General features: G+C 45.3%; 1 protein-coding gene across 1 annotated transcript in view; it reads right to left on the bottom strand.

The window, feature by feature from the left end:
• The window catches only part of LOC135541314 (arf-GAP with coiled-coil, ANK repeat and PH domain-containing protein 3-like), a 203,998-nt gene that overhangs the window by 74,830 nt on the left and 109,088 nt on the right, over positions 1 to 20,080 (bottom strand). Inside the window, exons 4-9 of the mRNA XM_064967473.1 lie at positions 19,514 to 19,567; positions 13,640 to 13,698; positions 11,456 to 11,639; positions 7,487 to 7,531; positions 6,411 to 6,506; positions 5,830 to 5,904 (exon numbers count right to left, since the gene is read on the bottom strand). Coding sequence (XP_064823545.1) covers positions 5,830 to 5,904; positions 6,411 to 6,506; positions 7,487 to 7,531; positions 11,456 to 11,639; positions 13,640 to 13,698; positions 19,514 to 19,567 — 513 coding nt within the window. The remainder of the gene's footprint in view (positions 1 to 5,829; positions 5,905 to 6,410; positions 6,507 to 7,486; positions 7,532 to 11,455; positions 11,640 to 13,639; positions 13,699 to 19,513; positions 19,568 to 20,080) is intronic.

Below are 20,080 nucleotides of genomic sequence, written 5' to 3'. Positions count from 1 at the left end.
GACGACACTCTGTTCTGTTCTGAGTCTGTAGGGACGACACTCTGTTCTGGTCTGAGTCTGTAGGGACGACACTCTGTTCTGTTCTGAGTCTGTAGGGACGACACTCTGTTCTGGTCTGAGTCTGTAGGGACGACACTCTGTTCTGGTCTGAGTCTGGAGGGACGACACTCTGTTCTGAGTCTGTAGGGACGACACTCTGTTCTGAGTCTGGAGGGACGACACTCTGTTCTGGTCTGAGTCTGGAGGGACGACACTCTGTTCTGGTCTGAGTCTGTAGGGACGACACTCTGTTCTGAGTCTGGAGGGACGACACTCTGTTCTGAGTCTGGAGGGACGACACTCTGTTCTGAGTCTGGAGGGACGACACTCTGTTCTGAGTCTGGAGGGACGACACTCTGTTCTGGTCTGAGTCTGGAGGGACGACACTCTGTTCTGGTCTGAGTCTGGAGGGACGACACTCTGTTCTGAGTCTGGAGGGACGACACTCTGTTCTGGTCTGAGTCTGGAGGGACGACACTCTGTTCTGGTCTGAGTCTGGAGGGACGACACTCTGTTCTGGTCTGAGTCTGGAGGGACGACACTCTGTTCTGGTCTGAGTCTGGAGGGACGACACTCTGTTCTGGTCTGAGTCTGGAGGGACGACACTCTGTTCTGAGTCTGGAGGGACCACACTCTGTTCTGAGTCTGGAGGGACGACACTCTGCTCTGGTCTGAGTCTGGAGGGACGACACCCTGTTCTGTTCTGAGTCTGGAGGGACGACACTCTGTTCTGGTCTGAGTCTGTAGGGACGACACTCTGTTCTGGTCTGAGTCTGGAGGGACGACACTCTGTTCTGGTCTGAGTCTGTAGGGACGACACTCTGTTCTGGTCTGAGTCTGTAGGGACGACACTCTGTTCTGGTCTGAGTCTGGAGGGACGACACTCTGTTCTGAGTCTGTAGGGACGACAACCTGTTCTGGTCGGAGTCTGGAGGGACGACACTCTGTTCTGGTCTGAGTCTGGAGGGACGACACTCTGTTCTGAGTCTGTAGGGACGACACTCTGTTCTGGTCTGAGTCTGGAGGGACGACACTGGTCTGAGTCTGTAGGGATGACACTCTGTTCTGGTCTGAGTCTGGAGGGACGACACTCTGTTCTGGTCTGAGTCTGGAGGGACGACACTCTGTTCTGAGTCTGTAGGGATGACACTCTGTTCTGGTCTGAGTCTGGAGGGACGACACTGGTCTGAGTCTGTAGGGATGACACTCTGTTCTGGTCTGAGTCTGTAGGGACGACACTCTGTTCTGGTCTGAGTCTGGAGGGACGACACTCTGTTCTGGTCTGAGTCTGGAGGGACGACACTCTGTTCTGGTCTGATTCTGGAGGGACGACACTCTGTTCTGGTCTGAGTCTGGAGGGACGACACTCTGTTCTGGTCTGAGTCTGGAGGGACGACACTGGTCTGAGTCTGGAGGGACGACACTCTGTTCTGGTCTGAGTCTGGAGGGACGACACTCTGTTCTGGTCTGAGTCTGGAGGGACGACACTCTGTTCTGAGTCTGAGTCTGGAGGGACGACACTCTGTTCTGGTCTGAGTCTGGAGGGACGACACTCTGTTCTGAGTCTGGAGGGACGACACTCTGTTCTGGTCTGAGTCTGGAGGGACGACACTCTGTTCTGTTCTGAGTCTGGAGGGACGACACTCTGTTCTGATTCTGGAGGGACGACACTCTGTTCTGAGTCTGGAGGGACGACACTCTGTTCTGGTCTGAGTCTGTAGGGACGGCACTCTGTTCTGGTCTGAGTCTGGAGGGACGACATTCTGTTCTGGTCTGAGTCTGGAGGGACGACACTCTGTTCTGGTCTGAGTCTGGAGGGACGACACTCTGTTCTGGTCTGAGTCTGGAGGGACGACACTCTGTTCTGGTCTGAGTCTGGAGGGACGACACTCTGTTCTGTTCTGAGTCTGTAGGGACCACACTCTGTTCTGTTCTGAGTCTGGAGGGACGACACTCTGTTCTGGTCTGAGTCTGGAGGGACGACACTCTGTTCTGCTCTGAGTCTGGAGGGACGACACTCTGTTCTGAGTCTGGAGGGACGACACTCTGTTCTGGTCTGAGTCTGTAGGGACGACACTCTGTTCTGAGTCTGGAGGGACGACACTCTGTTCTGGTCTGAGTCTGTAGGGACGACACTCTGTTCTGGTCTGAGTCTGTAGGGACGACACTCTGTTCTGGTCTGAGTCTGGAGGGACGACACTCTGTTCTGAGTCTGGAGGGACGACACTCTGTTCTGGTCTGAGTCTGGAGGGACGACACTCTGTTCTGGTCTGAGTCTGTAGGGACGACACTCTGTTCTGGTCTGAGTCTGTAGGGACGACACTCTGTTCTGGTCGGAGTCTGGAGGGACGACACTCTGTTCTGTTCTGAGTCTGTAGGGACGACACTCTGTTCTGGTCTGAGTCTGTAGGGACGACACTCTGTTCTGAGTCTGTAGGGACCACACTCTGTTCTGGTCTGAGTCTGGAGGGACGACACTCTGTTCTGGTCTGAGTTTGTAGGGACGACACTCTGTTCTGGTCTGAGTCTGTAGGGACGACACTCTGTTCTGGTCTGAGTCTGTAGGGACGACACTCTGTTCTGGTCTGAGTCTGGAGGGACGACACTCTGTTCTGGTCTGAGTCTGGAGGGACGACACTCTGTTCTGTTCTGAGTCTGGAGGGACGACACTCTGTTCTGGTCTGAGTCTGGAGGGACGACACTCTGTTCTGGTCTGAGTCTGGAGGGACGACACTCTGTTCTGTTCTGAGTCTGGAGGGACGACACTCTGTTCTGGTCTGAGTCTGGAGGGACGACACTCTGTTCTGGTCTGAGTCTGTAGGGACGACACTCTGTTCTGAGTCTGTAGGGACCACACTCTGTTCTGTTCTGAGTCTGGAGGGACGACACTCTGTTCTGAGTCTGGAGGGACGACACTCTGTTCTGAGTCTGTAGGGACGACACTCTGTTCTGTTCTGAGTCTGTAGGGACCACACTCTGTTCTGGTCTGAGTCTGTAGGGACGACACTCTGTTCTGAGTCTGGAGGGACGACACTCTGTTCTGGTCTGAGTCTGTAGGGACGACACTCTGTTCTGGCTCTGTAGGGACGACACTCTGTTCTGGTCTGAGTCTGTAGTGGAAACTCACTGTTCTGGACTGTACTGACCCCTCTCTGTCTACCATTCCATGTACCAGAATGCTGCCATTGGCCAGGACATTCTCACCTTCACTGTTAAGGCGAGGTTACAGGTTCTACCGACAACATATACTGTAATTCAGGACTCTGGTATTCTACACGAGTCAAATGTAATGGATTCTGTTGCCCATGTTGTGAATGGCTGCTGTTGATAAAGGGACCTATACATAGCGTGACCGCCTTGTCGACCTGATAGCCAGCGTGGTGAGAGAGGTGGTCTCACCAACACCACACTACCACTACAGTTATCCCTGAATGCCTTGTCGACCTGATAGCCAGCGTGGTGAGAGAGGTGGTCTCACCAACAGCACATTACCACTACAGTTATCCCTGAATGCCTTGTCGACCTGATAGCCAGCGTGGTGAGAGAGGTGGTCTCACCAACACCACACTACCACTACAGTTATCCCTGAATGCCTTGTCGACCTGACAGCCAGTGTGGTGAGAGAGGTGGTCTCACCAACACCACACTACCACTACAGTTATCCCTGAATGCCTTGTCGACCTGATAGCCAGCGTGGTGAGAGAGGTGGTCTCACCAACAGCACACATCCATAAACATTCTGGTGTAACAGGAAGCTGGTGTGATGTTGACGATGATGTGTTTTCCTGTGTGGCCAAATACACCAGATGTTGTTGTTGTTGTTGTGGGAACTGGGCTGCTCATATCACTGCTACATGGAGCAGACCTTAGCCGATCTTCTAAAAATCTTCTAAAATACCAGCCCCTCGCAGCACGCTGGGACAGCCTTGGACATGGGTGCAAGCTGCTAGCACTGATATTTGTCAGTCTTGGCCACGTACACAGGCTTCAGGTTGTGGGCCTGACAACTTCAGGTTGTGGTGGGCCTGGCACCTTCAGATTGTGGGCCTGACAGCTTCAGATTGTGGGCCTGACAACTTCATGTTGTGGTGGGCCTGACAACTTCAGGTTGTGGGCCTGACAGCATCAGGTTGTGGGCCTGCCTCCTTCAGGTTGTGGTGGGCCTGCCTCCTTAAGGTTGTGGTGGGCTTGGCACCTTCAGATTGTGGGCCTGACAGCTTCAGAATGTGTGCCTGACAACTTCAGGTTGTGGTGGGCCTGGCACCTTCAGACTGTGGTGGGCCTGACAACTTCAGGTTGTGGGCCTGACAGCATCAGGTTGTGGTGGGCCTGGCACCTTCAGGTTGTGGTGGGCCTGGCACCTTCAGGTTGTGGTGGGCCTGACAACTTCAGACTGTGGTGGGCCTGACAGCATCAGATTGTGGGCCTGACAACTTCAGGTTGTGGTGGGCCTGACAACTTCAGGTTGTGGGCCTGCCTCCTTCAGGTTGTGGGCCTGCCTCCTTCAGATTGTGGGCCTGCCTCCTTCAGATTGTGGGCCTGACACCTTCAGGTTGTGGGCCTGACACCTTCAGATTGTGGGCCTGACACCTTCAGGTTGTGGGCCTGATAAAGACCAAGGCAAAGCAACGGTAGAGGTTCTGCATCGTGTCAGGGGTCATGGGTCAGTCTTGCCGTGTTTCGGGAGGAGGTGCTTTTTGTACCCTTCAGTGTCCATGTACACAGGGACCTTTTGAGATATTTGGATCCTTGATTAATGTAAATCTGGTGTGAGTGTGTGAGAGAGAGCGAGAGCGAGAGTAAGATATAAGAGAAATAGAGAAAATTAGAGGTTGGAAAATTATTGATAGAGAAGGAGAACACAGGGAACAGGAAATGTGAAAGGAGAGATGGATGAGGGAGGAGGGAGGAGAGGTGTATAGTTCCTCACCCTGTAGTGTGTGTGTGTGTGTGTGTGTATAGTTCCTCACCCTGTAGTGTGTGTGTGTGTAGTTCCTCACCCTGTAGTGTGTGTGTGTATAGTTCCTCACCCTACAGTGTGTGTGTGTATAGTTCCTCACCCTGTAGTGTGTGTGTGTGTATAGTTCCTCATCCTGTAGTGTGTGTGTGTGTGTGTGTATAGTTCCTCACCCTGCAGTGTGTGTATAGTTCCTGAGCCTGCAGTGTGTGTGTGTGTGTGTGTGTGTGTATAGTTCCTCACCCTGCAGTGTGTGTGTGTATAGTTCTTCACCCTGCAGTGTGTGTGTGTGTGTGTGTAGTTCCTCACCCTGCAGTGTGTGTGTGTGTGTGTGTATGTGTGTAGTTCCTCACCCTGTAGTGTGTGTGTGTGTGTGTGTATAGTTCTTCACCCTGCAGTGTGTGTGTGTGTGTATAGTTCCTCACCCTGTAGTGTGTGTGTGTGTGTAGTTCCTCACCCTGCAGTGTGTGTGTGTGTATAGTTCTTCACCCTGCAGTGTGTGTGTGTGTGTGTGTATAGTTCTTCACCCTGCAGTGTGTGTGTGTGTGTGTGTGTGTGTGTAGTTCCTCACCCTGCAGTGTGTGTGTGTGTATAGTTCCTCACCTTGCAGTGTGTGTGCGTGTGTGTGTGTGTGTAGTTCCTCACCCTGTAGTATGTGTGTGTGTATAGTTCCTCACCCTGCAGTGTGTGTGTGTGTATAGTTCCTCACCTTGCAGTGTGTGTGCGTGTGTGTGTGTGTAGTTCCTCACCCTGTAGTGTGTGTGTGTGTGTGTGTGTGTGTATAGTTCCTCACCCTGCAGTGTGTGTGTGTGTGTGTGTGTATAGTTCCTCACCCTCTGCTGTATGGTAGCATGTTTGTGTTCCAGGTCTCTCTTCTCCATGGCTGAGTCTATGACCAGCTGATCCAGCTGCAGAGGGGAATAACACAGCACAGTTAGAGAGAACAAACACACACACACACACACACACACACACACACACACACACACACACACACACACACACACACACACACACACACACACACACACACACACACACACACACACGTGGCCTAATCTGTGTGTGTTCCCAGTCTGGGATTAGGAGTGCCTTCATTTGGCATTTGGTACTCTGGGATTAATTACCTTTTTTTAATGTATTTAACTAGGCAAATGACAGATCCAGTAGAGGCCAATCTCTCTCTGGAGCCCACCTTGTTTTCCTACTCTGTGTCTGGGTCTATAATCAAACCAAACCCTCCTCTTTGCTAGTATTTGCACCAGCGAGCCCTGTGTCAGGGGCTCGCCAGGACAGTCAGCCTGACTTGGGGAGCAGGTGTATGGGGAGAGGCTCGAGACCAACAGGTATACGATCTGGGGTCAGTGTTTGTGAGGTGTCTCTCTCTCTCTCTCTCTCTCTCGCGCTTTCTCACCTCTGCAGCTAGTTTCTTCATGTAGGGATCAATCTCATCCAATATTTTATAGCCCTGTTGAAACAAGGTGTACTGGGCTCGCATGAACGACAGCATCTGAGAGATAGAGGATAGCGAGAGGATAGAGAGAGAGAGATGGGGAGAGATAGCGAGGATAGAGAGAGAGAAAGGATAGAGAGAGAGTATAGAGAGAGAGGATAGAGAGAGGGGAGAGGAGAGAGAGAGAGGAGAGAGGAGAGAGAGAGAGGAGAGAGAGAGGAGAGAGGATAGAGAGAGAGAGAAATGATAGAGAGAGGAGAGAGAGAGGAGAAAGAATAGAGAGAGAGAGAAATGATAGAGAGAGGAGAGAGAGGAGAGAGAGGAGAGAGAGAGAGACATGATAGAGAGAGATGATAGAGAGAGAGGATAGAGAGAGGATAGAGAGAGAGGGGAGAGAGAGATGGGGAGAGAGAGAGGGGGAGAGATAGCGAGGATAGAGAGAGAATTGAATTGAGTATAGCGTTAGAGGATAGAGAGATAGAGAAATGATAGAGAGAGAGGATAGAGAGAGAGGATAGAGAGAGAGAAATGATAGAGAGAGAGAGGATAGAGAGAGGATAGAGAGAGAGGAGAGAGAGAGGATAGAGAGAGGATAGAGAGAGAGAGAGAGAGAGAGGAGAGAAGGAGAGAGAGAGATGGGGAGAGATAGCGAGGATAGAGAGAGAGAGAAATGATAGAGAGAGAGGATAGAGAGAGAGAGAGTAGGAGAGAGAGAGATGGGGAGAGATAGCGAGGATAGAGAGAGAATTGAATTGAATTGAGTATAGCGTTAGAGGATAGAGAGATAGAGAAATGATAGAGAGAGAGGATGGAGAGAGAGAGAGAGAGGATGGAGAGAGAGAGAGACAGAGAGGATGGAGAGAGAGAGAGAGAGACAGAGAGGATGGAGAGAGAGAGAGACAGAGAGGATGGAGAGAGAGAGAGACAGAGAGGATGGAGAGAGAGAGAGAGATCATAAATCACATTATCTTGCTATTGAAATGGCGAACACGTAACGGCACAGCACCAGAGGTTTAGATGACGAGGTTACTACTCACTGCATCAAGGATCTCAAACTTCTTCTTAGCCTGAAGAACATTGATCTGAAAAGATGGACAAAATTACATTTAGCGACTGAAGTGACCAGTTTGATTATCAGTAATAGTATAAATACAACAGGTTAGATTCAAGTTAACATTGTTTACTTCGAGAAGGTTGTCACGCCACAAGCATGGACTGAGGGATCATGGCACCACATAGTGGACATTACTGGTATTGGAGTCATATTACTGGTATTATATTACTGGTATTGGAGTTATATTACTGGTATTATATTACTGGTATCATATTACTGGTATTATATTACTGGCATTGGAGTTATATTACTGGTATTATATTACTGGTATCATATTACTGGTATTATATTACTGGTATTATATTACTGGTATTATATTACTGGTATCATATTACTGGTATTATATTACTGGTATCATATTACTGGTATCATATTACTGGTATTGGAGTCATATTACTGGTATTATATTACTGGTATCATATTACTGGTATTATATTACTGGTATTGGAGTCATATTACTGGTATTATATTACTGGTATTGGAGTTATATTACTGGTATTATATTACTGGTATTATATTACTGGTATTATATTACTGGTATTATATTACTGGTATCATATTACTGGTATTATATTACTGGTATTATATTACTGGTATCATATAACTGGTATCATATTACTGGTATCATATTACTGGTATCATATAACTGGTATCATATTACTGGTATCATATTACTGGTATCATATTACTGGTATCATATTACTGGTATTATATTACTGGTATTATATTACTGGTATTATATTACTGGTATCATATTACTGGTATTATATTACTGGTATTATATTACTGGTATCATATTACTGGTATCATATTACTGGTATCATATTACTGGTATTATATTACTGGTATCATATTACTGGTATTATATTACTGGTATCATATTACTGGTATTATATTACTGGTATCATATTACTGGTATCATATTACTGGTATCATATTACTGGTATTATATTACTGGTATTATATTACTGGTATTATATTACTGGTATTATATTACTGGTATCATATTACTGGTATTATATTACTGGTATCATATTACTGGTATCATATTACTGGTATCATATTACTGGTATCATATTACTGGTATCATATTACTGGTATTGGAGTTATATTACTGGTATTATATTACTGGTATCATATTACTGGTATTATATTACTGGTATCATATTACTGGTATCATATTACTGGTATTATATTACTGGTATCATATTACTGGTATCATATTACTGGTATTGGAGTTATATTACTGGTATTATATTACTGGTATCATATTACTGGTATTATATTACTGGTATTATATTACTGGTATTATATTACTGGTATCATATTACTGGTATCATATTACTGGTATCATATTACTGGTATTGGAGTTATATTACTGGTATTATATTACTGATATCATATTACTGGTATTATATTACTGGTATCATATTACTGGTATTGGAGTTATATTACTGGTATTATATTACTGGTATCATATTACTGGTATTATATTACTGGTATTATATTACTGGTATCATATTACTGGTATCATATTACTGGTATTGGAGTTATATTACTGGTATTATATTACTGGTATCATATTACTGGTATTATATTACTGGTATCATATTACTGGTATTATATTACTGGTATCATATTACTGGTATTATATTACTGGTATCATATTACTGGTATTATATTACTGGTATTATATTACTGGTATTATATTACTGGTATTATATTACTGGTATTGGAGTTATATTACTGGTATTATATTACTGGTATCATATTACTGGTATCATATTACTGGTATCATATTACTGGTATTATATTACTGGTATTATATTACTGGTATCATATTACTGGTATTGGAGTTATATTACTGGTATTATATTACTGGTATTGGAGTTATATTACTGGTATTATATTACTGGTATCATATTACTGGTATCATATTACTGGTATTATATTACTGGTATTATATTACTGGTATCATATTACTGGTATCATATTACTGGTATTATATTACTGGTATCATATTACTGGTATCATATTACTGGTATCATATTACTATTAAATAGATCAACCGTTTAACTGATACAGTGCCTTGCGAAAGTATTCGGCCCCCTTGAACTTTGCGACCTTTTTCCACATTTCAGGCTTCAAACATAAAGATATAAAACTGTATTTTTTTGTGAAGAATCAACAACAAGTGGGACACAATCATGAAGTGGAACGACATTTATTGGATATTTCAAACTTTTTTAACAAATGAAAAACTGAAAAATTGGGCGTGCAAAATTATTCAGCCCCCTTAAGTTAATACTTTGTAGCGCCACCTTTTGCTGCGATTACAGCTGTAAGTCGCTTGGGGAATGTCTCTATCAGTTTTGCACATTGAGAGACTGAAATTGAAAAACAGCAGTTTTCAGTTCTTTCCACAGATTCTCGATTGGATTCAGGTCTGGACTTTGACTTGGCCATTCTAACACCTGGATATGTTTATTTTTGAACCATTCCATTGTAGATTTTGCTTTATGTTTTGGATCATTGTCTTGTTGGAAGACAAATCTCCGTCCCAGTCTCAGGTCTTTTGCAGACTCCATCAGGTTTTCTTCCAGAATGGTCCTGTATTTGGCTCCATCCATCTTCCCATCAATTTTAACCATCTTCCCTGTCACTGCTGAAGAAAAGCAGGCCCAAACCATGATGCTGCCACCACCATGTTTGACAGTGGGGATGGTGTGTTGTGGTTGATGAGCTGTGTTGCTTTTACGCCAAACATAACGTTAAATATAAATAAAATATATCCCATTTAGCAGACGCTTTTGTCCAAAGCGACTTACAAGTCGGCTGGGGCCACTACTTTTACATATGGGTGGTCCCAGCGGGAATCGAACCCACGACGCTTGGCGTTGCAAGCGCCATGCTCTACCGACTGAGCCACACATTGTTGCCAAAAAGTTCAATTTTGGTTTCATCTGACCAGAGCACCTTCTTCCACATGTTTGGTGTGTCTCCCAGGTGGCTTGTGGCCAACTTTAAACTATACTTTTTATGGATATCTTTAAGAAATGGCTTTCTTCTTGCCACTCTTCCATAAAGGCCAGATTTGTGCAATATACGACTGATTGTTGTCCTATGGACAGAGTCTCCCACCTCAGCTGTAGATCTCTGCAGTTCATCCAGAGTGATCATGGGCCTTTTGGCTGCATCTCTGATCAGTCTTCTCCTTGTATGAGCTGAAAGTTTAGAGGGACGGCCAGGTCTTGGTAGATTTGCAGTGGTCTGATACTCCTTCCATTTCAATATTATCGCTTGCACAGTGCTCCTTGGGATGTTTAAAGCTTGGGAAATCTTTTTGTATCCAAATCCGGCTTTAAACTTCTTCACAACAGTATCTCGGACCTGCCTGGTGTGTTCCTTGTTCTTCATGATGCTCTCTGCGCTTTTAACGGACCTCTGAGACTATCACAGTGCAGGTGCATTTATACGGAGACTTGATTACACACAGGTGGATTGTATTTATCATCATTAGTCATTTAGGTCAACATTGGATCATTCAGAGATCCTCACTGAACTTCTGGAGAGAGTTTACTGCACTGAAAGTAAAGGGGCTGAATAATTTTGCACGCCCAATTTTTCAGTTTTTGATTTGTTAAAAAAGTTTGAAATATCCAATAAATGTTGTTCCACTTCATTATTGTGTCCCACTTGTTGTTGATTCTACACAAAAAAATACAGTTTTATATCTTTATGTTTGAAGCCTGAAATGTGGCAAAAGGTTGCAAAGTTCAAGGGGGCCGAATACTTTCGCAAGGCACTGTATGTGGTTGTCATAGTAACTGTAAGACGCTCTGGATAAGAGCTGCTAAGATTGGACTAAAATGTTAAATGTGTTGTCTCTCACCTGCAGTACGTAGTCCAGGGCCAGGTGCCTGAAGCACTTCCTGGTCAGGGTGAGAGAGGAAGTGGCCTCCTCCACCTCGTGAGGTTTGTTCCTGGGGGCCTGGGCATTCTTCACCTGGGCTATCTCCATGTCCTCCCTCACACGGTCAAACTGCTTCTTCGTCTCCTTGAACTTACGCACGTCCCTACAGGGGGAGGAGAGAGAGAGAGACTTACACATCTCCCTACAGGGGGAGGAGAGAGAGAGACTTACACATCTCCCTACAGGGGGAGGAGAGAGAGAGCGACTTACACATCTCCCTACAGGGGGAGGAGAGAGAGAGAGAGAGAGAGTGACTTACACATCTCCCTACAGGGGGAGGAGAGAGAGAGAGAGAGTGACTTACACATCTCCCTACAGGGGGAGGAGAGAGAGAGAGAGAGTGACTTACACATCTCCCTACAGGGGGAGGAGAGAGAGAGAGACTTACACATCTCCCTACAGGGGGAGGAGAGAGAGAGTGACTTACACATCTCCCTACAGGGGGAGGAGAGAGAGAGTGACTTACACATCTCCCTACAGGGGGAGGAGAGAGAGAGAGAGAGTGACTTACACATCTCCCTACAGGGGGAGGAGAGAGAGAGAGAGAGACTTACACATCTCCCTACAGGGGGAGGAGAGAGAGAGAGAGTGACTTACACATCTCCCTACAGGGGGAGGAGAGAGAGAGTGACTTACACATCTCCCTACAGGGGGAGGAGAGAGAGTGACTTACACATCTCCCTACAGGGGGAGGAGAGAGAGAGAGACTTACACATCTCACTACAGGGGGAGGAGGGAGAGAGAGAGAGAGAGCGACTTACACATCTCCCTACAGGGGGAGGAGAGAGAGTGACTTACACATCTCCCTACAGGGGGAGGAGAGAGAGTGAGTGACTTACACATCTCCCTACAGGGGGAGGAGAGAGAGAGTGACTTACACATCTCCCTACAGGGGGGGAGAGAGAGAGAGAGAGAGAGAGAGAGAGAGAGAGAGTGACTTACACATCTCCCTACAGGGGGAGGAGAGAGAGAGAGACTTACACATCTCACTACAGGGGGAGGAGGGAGAGAGAGAGAGTGACTTACACATCTCCCTACAGGGGGAGGAGAGAGAGAGAGTGACTTACACATCTCCCTACAGGGGGAGGAGAGAGAGTGAGTGACTTACACATCTCCCTACAGGGGGAGGAGAGAGAGAGAGACTTACACATCTCACTACAGGGGGAGGAGGGAGAGAGAGAGAGTGACTTACACATCTCCCTACAGGGGGAGGAGAGAGAGAGACTTACACATCTCCCTACAGGGGGAGGAGAGAGAGAGAGTGACTTACATATCTCCCTACAGGGGGAGGAGAGAGAGAGAGTGGCTTACACATCTCCCTACAGGGGGCGAGAGAGAGAGAGTGACTTACACATCTCCCTACAGGGGGAGGAGAGAGAGTGAGTGACTTACACATCTCCCTACAGGGGGAGGAGAGAGAGTGACTTACACATCTCCCTACAGGGGGAGGAGAGAGAAAGAGAGTGACTTACACACGTCCCTACAGGGGGAGGAGAGAGAGAGTGACTTACACTCATCCCAACAGGGTGACAATGACTATAGTAGTTGTTGGCAAGACAGCACAAACAGATCTGGCACCAGGCTAAGGAAACCTTGATTGAGAGGGCCTCACATTTTCCAGAACAATGAAGGGAGAGAGATGAGAGACTGAAACATAGAGATGTATAGAGATCAGCTCCGTCCCATTAAGGCGTCTGTGAGCACACAGGGTAGCTCGATTGAGGCCATCTCACTTGAGTCACTGTTCTTCTTCTACTACTTCCATGAGTTGGTAAACAACCTGAAAAGGGGTGCACACTGCCACCTAGAGGGTGTTGTTTGAACTGGTATAAAGACACAGTCGGTTGATTCACTGGCACCTGTAGATCTGGAAAGTTCCCTCATTGGCTGATCCCTCACGATGACCTGGATGGAATTACGTGATCCTTCGTTAACCCATAGAAAGTCCCGCCCAGTTAACTACTTCAAAATGGTGAAAGTCCTCAATGGAGCCGTCCATGCTAAAATGTGCTTTTGGGTACTAGAGTCTTCTATCCATCTCTATGGACTGAAATGCGACAAGAAGAAGGGGCCTACACCAAAGGAAGAAGGTATGATACTCACTCTTTGATGAAGGTGTGCAGTTGCTGTTTGATTGACCTCTGGGCCTGGTCAAATAGGATCTGTAGAGAAAGAGACACAGAGAGAGAGAGAGACACAGCGAGGGAGAGAGAAAGACAGAGTCAGGGGGAGAGAGAGACATGGGGAGAGAGAGATAGGCAAGGAGAGAGACACAGAGAGGGAGAGAGAGAGACACAGAGAGAGAGAGAGAGAGACAGAAAGAGACGGGAAGAGACAGAGCGAGAGAGAGACATGGAGAGAGAGACAGAGAGAGTCAGGGAGAGAGAGAGACAGGGAGAGAGAGGGAGAGGGAGACAGAGAGAGTGAGTGAGAGAGAGAGACGGGGAGAGAGACACAGAGCGAGAGAGAGAGAGAGAGATGGGAAGAGACAGAGTGAGAGAGAGACATGGAGAGAGAGACACGGACTTTACAAAATGGGACAAACACCAAATTGAGACTCTGCACGCAGAATTCTGCAAAAATATCCTCCGTGTACAACGTAGAACTCCAAATAGTGCATGCAGAGCAGAATTAGGCCGATACCCACTAATTATCAAAATCCAGAAAAGAGCTGTTAAATTCTATAACCACCTAAAAGGAAGCGATTCCCAAACCTTCCACAACAAAGCCATCACCTACAGAGAGATGAACCTGGAGAAGAGTCCCCTAAGCAAGCTGGTCCTGGGGCTCTGTTCACAAACACAAACACACCCTACAGAGCCCCATGACAGCAGCACAATTAGACCCAACCAAATCATGAGAAAACAAAAAGATAATTACTTGACACATTGGAAAGAATTAACAAAAAAACAGAGCAAACTAGAATGCTATTTGGCCCTACACAGAGAGTACACAGCGGCAGAATACCTGACCACTGTGACTGACCCAAAATTAAGGAAAGCTTTGACTATGTACAGACTCAGCGAGCATAGCCTTGCTATTGAGAAAGGCCGCCGTAGGCAGACATGGCTCTCAAGAGAAGACAGGCTATGTGCTCACTGTCCACAAAATGAGGTGGAAACTGAGCTGCACTTCCTAACCTCCTGCCCAATGTATGACCATATTAGAGAGACATATTTCCCTCAGATTACACAGATCCACAAAGAATTCGAAAACAAATCCAATTTTGAAAAACTCCCATATCTACTGGGTGAAATTCCACAGTGTGCCATCAGAGCGGCAAGATTTGTGACCTGTTGCCACAAGAAAAGGGCAACCAGTGAGGAACAAACACCATTGTAAATACAACCCATATCTATGCTTATTTATTTTATCTTGTGTCCTTTCAAATTTGTACCTTGTAAAAACACTGTATATATATATATATATAATATGACATTTTCAATGTCTTTATTGTTTTGAAACTTCTGTATGTGTGATGTCTACTGTTAATTTTTATTGTTTACCCTACTTGCTTTGGCAATGTTAACACATGTTTCCCATGCCAATAAAGCCCCTTGAATTGAATTGAATTGAGAGAGAGCAAGTCAGGGAGAGAGAGAGATAGGCAAGGAGAGAGACAGAGAGGGAGAGAGATACATGGGGAGAGAGAGACAGTGAGAGAGAAACAGAGAGGGAGAGCGAGAGACATGGAGAGAGACAGAGACATGGAGAGAGACAGAGACATGGAGAGAGACAGAGAGAGATCGAAAGAGAGACAGAGAGAGACGGGAAGAGACACAGAGCGAGAGAGAGACACGGAGAGAGAGAGACAGAGAGGGAAAGTGACAGAGACACAGTTGGGGAGAGAGAGAGAAAGACCAAGACAGAGAGAGAAAGAGAGCGAGAGAGACACAGTGAATCCCAAACCACTGTCTCGCCCCTACCAACTCTCTCGGAGGTCCCTCTGTTTACATGTGTTCTGACGTATCTCAGAGGGCGACTTCCAGAGAGTGGCGAGAGGGATCAATAAATCCATCAACTTCGGGACACACATGACATGAATGATGTATGAAATTCAAATGAACAAATCCTCCCTGTCGTTTTACAAAATATAAACCTCAGTTAAACAGTTAAACATTTTATCTTGGGAGCCGTTTAATATTGTATGTGTCAAGTCTCGAACATCAGAAATAAAGAAATGCATGTATCATATAATTAGGCATGCCTCGGCCTCTCCGTTCTTTTGTGTGAAATTGCGGAAAAAAATAAAAAATTACGCCGTGCCTTATGGGATTCCACTTCGCTATGAAGCCGGCAGCATTGCAGGCTCAGTCTAAGTGCCGACCGGAGGGGATAATTATCCCATACAACCTCAATCATTTTCACTCCCTCGGCCTCGGGAACACTTGTTCAAATGATGGAGGCGCGCTTGAACGCACAAATGGACTCGCCGAAGGGCGAGCGGGTGATTTGAGATTCTGCTTGTGAGACCGCTAACAACTGAAATGGAACAGGCTATCAAATACGTTTAAAAAATATAATGACATTCAGGAACTGTCTTTGAGACAGCTAGTTAAAGACATTCAGGAGCTGTCTTCGAGACAGCTAGTTAATGACATTCAGGAGCTGTCTTAGAGACACTCTCTGGAAGTCTTAGAGACAACTACTTAATGATATTCAGGAGCTGTCTTAGAGACAGCTAGTTAAAGACATTCAGGAACTGTCTTAGAGACAGCTAGTTAAAGACATTCAGGAACTGTCTTCGAGACAGCTAGGTAAAGACATTCAGGAGCTGTCTTTGAGACAGCTAGTTAAAGACATTCAGGAGCTGTCTTAGAGACAGCTAGTTAATGATATTCAGGAGCTGTCTTTGAGACAGCTAGTTAATGATATTCAGGAGCCGTCTTTGAGACAGCTAGTTAAAGACATTCAGGAACTGTCTTTGAGACAGCTAGTTAAAGACATTAAGGAGCGGTCTTTGAGACTCCTTAAAACTGCCCCCCCCCGCATAATAGAAGGTCTGAGAGACAGAGAGAGAGACAGAGAGAGACAGAAATAGAGAGAGAAAGAGAGAGAGAGAGAAAGAGAGGAGAGAGCCAGAGAGACAGAGAGAGACAGAAAGAGAGAGAGAGAGAGAGAGAGAGAGAGAGAGAGAGAGAGAGAGAGAGAGAGAGACAGAGAGAGAGCAAAAAAATCATCCACTAATCTGCACCTGTCAGCTGGTACGGTGTCCCTGAATGGCCAAAATACACCAAACCAGATGATATTATTACAACGTCCAAACTAGTAACGGCTGAATATCAGGCAGCAGGAACATTCTTCTCATCGTTTTGGCTGAAATTTGTTGAAAAGTTATTTAGAGGTGAGATTACAAACTAGGTCAACATCAAAAACACCAAACACCAGTAACATGATTTTATTAGAAGGTTAAATCCTGATCTGACCATAAAAACATTGTGATGACCACAGCTATGTGAGGAGAGGGAAGAATGAGAGGGGAAGAGAAGAGGGAATGGTCCCTAAGAGCTGACTAGTTAAACGTCAGGAAGGATTTAGCAGATTTTAGCTCAACAGTTAAAAAGGCAGGAATTTCCTCTCTTTCTTCCTGCTCTCTCGCTCCCTCTCCTTGTCTCCCTCTCTTTATCTCCCTCTCTCTCGTACTCTCTTTTTTATCTCCCTCTCCCCCCCACCCCCTTAACCTTTACAACTACCAAACCTATGACCCCTGCTTAACAGGCTCAGAGACCCCATGGCACTCATCATGCCTATCACATATGGAAGCAGCACAGAGTGTGTGTTTGTGTGTATTTGTGTGTACTCTCTGTCTGTCCTACACAGCTGTGTGCTCTAATTCTAAACATTCTCTCCAACTCTGGCTCAGAGCAAAACACTCTGGACTCAAGATGGAAGAACAGAGTGTGTGTGTGTGTCTTACCATGTGGTAACGGGAGGCTGGAGGCTCTGTACGCTCATGCATATGCATGAGAGTGTGTGTGTGTGTGTGTGTGTGTGAGAGAAAGAGAGACAGAGTGAGTGTATATGGGTGTGTCTTACCATGTTGTAGTTGACAATCTCAAAGTGTGTGTGTGCTCGCATTCAGTGCATTTGGAAAGTATTCAGACCCCTTGACTTTTTCCACATTTTATATACAGTGGGGAGAACAAGTATTTGATACACTGCCAATTTTTCAGGTTTTCCTACTTACAAAGCTTGTAGAGGTCTGCAATTTTTTATCAAACGGTACACTTCAACTGTGAGAGGCGGGATCTAAAACAAAACTCCAGAAAATCACATTGTATGATTTTTAAGTAATTCATTTTCATTCTATTGCATGACATAAGTATTTGACACATCAGAAAAGCAGAACTTAATATTTGGTACAGAAACCTTTGTTTGCAATTTCAGAGATCATACGTTTCCTGTAGTTCTTGACCAGGTTTGCACACACTGCAGCAGGGATTTTGGCCCACTCCTCCATACAGACCTTCTCCAGATCCTTCAGATTTCGGGGCTGTCGCTGGGGAATACGGACTTTCAGCTCCCTCCAAAAATTTTCTATTGGGTTCAGGTCTGGAGACTGGCTAGGCCACTACACGCTCCCCACGGTAAGCATGAGGAGTTGGCTCAGGTGTTCTACCTGACTCAGCCAATCTCCCCGTGTGCCCCCTCCCCCAAAAATTATTGGGGCTGCCTCTCGGGCTTCCGTGCTAGTCGTGTACCCTCATATCGTCTCCGTTCCTCTATTCTCCGGTATTTCTCCTCCTTAGAACGGCGATACTCCCCAGGCTGTGTCCAGGGTCCCGCTCCATCTATTATTTTCTACCATGTCCAGGATCCTTTTCCATACAACATCTCCTCCCAAGTCCATAACCCCTGCTCCTCCTTTTCACGCTGCTTGGTCCTGGTTTGGTGGGTTATTCTGTCACGTTCGTCGTAACGATGAGACCAAGCCGCAGCGTGATTTGAATACATTCTTCTTTTAACAACACAAAGAACATTTACACAAACTAACCAAAAACAAAAAAGACCGTGACGCTATAAACAACTAGTGCTGACATGCAACTACACATAGACAATAACCCACCAAACCAACATGGAAAATGGCAACCTAAATAGTATCCCCAATCAGAGACAACCATAAACAGCTGTCTCTGATTGGGAACCAATTCAGGCCACCATAGACCTACATTTACCTACACAAACCAAAACCACATAGATAAACAAAAAAATCTAGAAAAGACCAAAAAAAACACATACCACCCTCATCACACCCTGACCTAACCAAAATAATAAAGAAAACAAAGATAACTAAGGTCAGGGCGTGACACAAGCAAAGAGGCACTGCGTTTGAAGGTAGGCCTTGAAATACATCCACAGCTCCACCTCCAAATGACACAAATTATGTCAATTAGCCTATCAGAAGCTTCTAAAGCCATTATATAATTTTCTGGAATTTTCCACGCTGTTTAAAGATAGTCAACTTAGTGTATGTAAACTTCTGACCCACTGGAATTGTGATACAGTGAATTATAAGTGAAATTATCTGTCTGTAAACTATTTTTGGAAAAATGACTTGTGTCATACACAAAGTAGATGTCCTAACCGACTTGACAAAACTATAGTTTTTTTAACAAGAAATGTGTGGAGTGGTTGAAAAACGAGTTTTAATGACTCCAAACTAAGTGTATGTAAACTTCAGAATCTAACAACACAACAATTCATTTAAATTACAATAAATAAAGGTTAACTTACTCGTTTTTCACTGTTTTCAGAACTCAAAAGTCATCCCCTGATGTGGTTTAAACATTGTTGTGAACACAGAACATCTCATTTTGTTGTTTTTCCATTTAAAAAAAACTGGAGGAAAACCAGAAATATTTGTGGGACCAAAAAAAGGATAAACTAAACAAAGAATATGGAATTTGAGCAAATAACAGAATTAGGCGAAGTGTGTGTGTGTGTGTGTGTGTGTGTGTGTGTGTGTGTGTGTCTTACCATGTTGTAGTTGACGATCTCCTGCAGGCTCTCCCCACACTTCTCCAGACACTCCTAGAGACACAGGGAGACCTTCATGTTACACACATGACTGTAGTGAGTTGATGTTCACTTCACAGATCATCACTGAGATTCATTCTACTCCGACAGCAGGCTTGTACAGGAAGAAGTTGAATTCAATGTATTGAAAAAACATTTATGTGGGAAGCAGTAAAGAAGGTCTTAGATCTCTCTCATTAATCTCTCCTAACATCTTCACGTCTATATTTCACCAGCTAGGGGGGAAGATGGTCTCGGTCTGGACAATGCTGTTTATATTTCAACTGTTATTGTTGAAGAAGGGAAATTTTAAGGAATGTAGAGACTAGAGGAATGTGGGGAAGTATCTCTATTTCAGACATCCTCTACTCTACTCCACTCTACCTCCACTCTAACTCTAACTCTACCTCCACTCTACCTCCACTTTACCTCCACTCTAACTCTAACTCCACTCTAATCTACCTCCACTCTAACTCTAACTCTACCTCCACTCTAACTCCACTCTAACTCTAACTCCACTCTAACTCT

Source organism: Oncorhynchus masou, chromosome 6 (genome assembly GCF_036934945.1).
Source record: "Oncorhynchus masou masou isolate Uvic2021 chromosome 6, UVic_Omas_1.1, whole genome shotgun sequence".
Classification (NCBI taxonomy): domain Eukaryota; kingdom Metazoa; phylum Chordata; class Actinopteri; order Salmoniformes; family Salmonidae; genus Oncorhynchus; species Oncorhynchus masou.
This window is presented reverse-complemented; position numbering and strand designations above follow the sequence as displayed.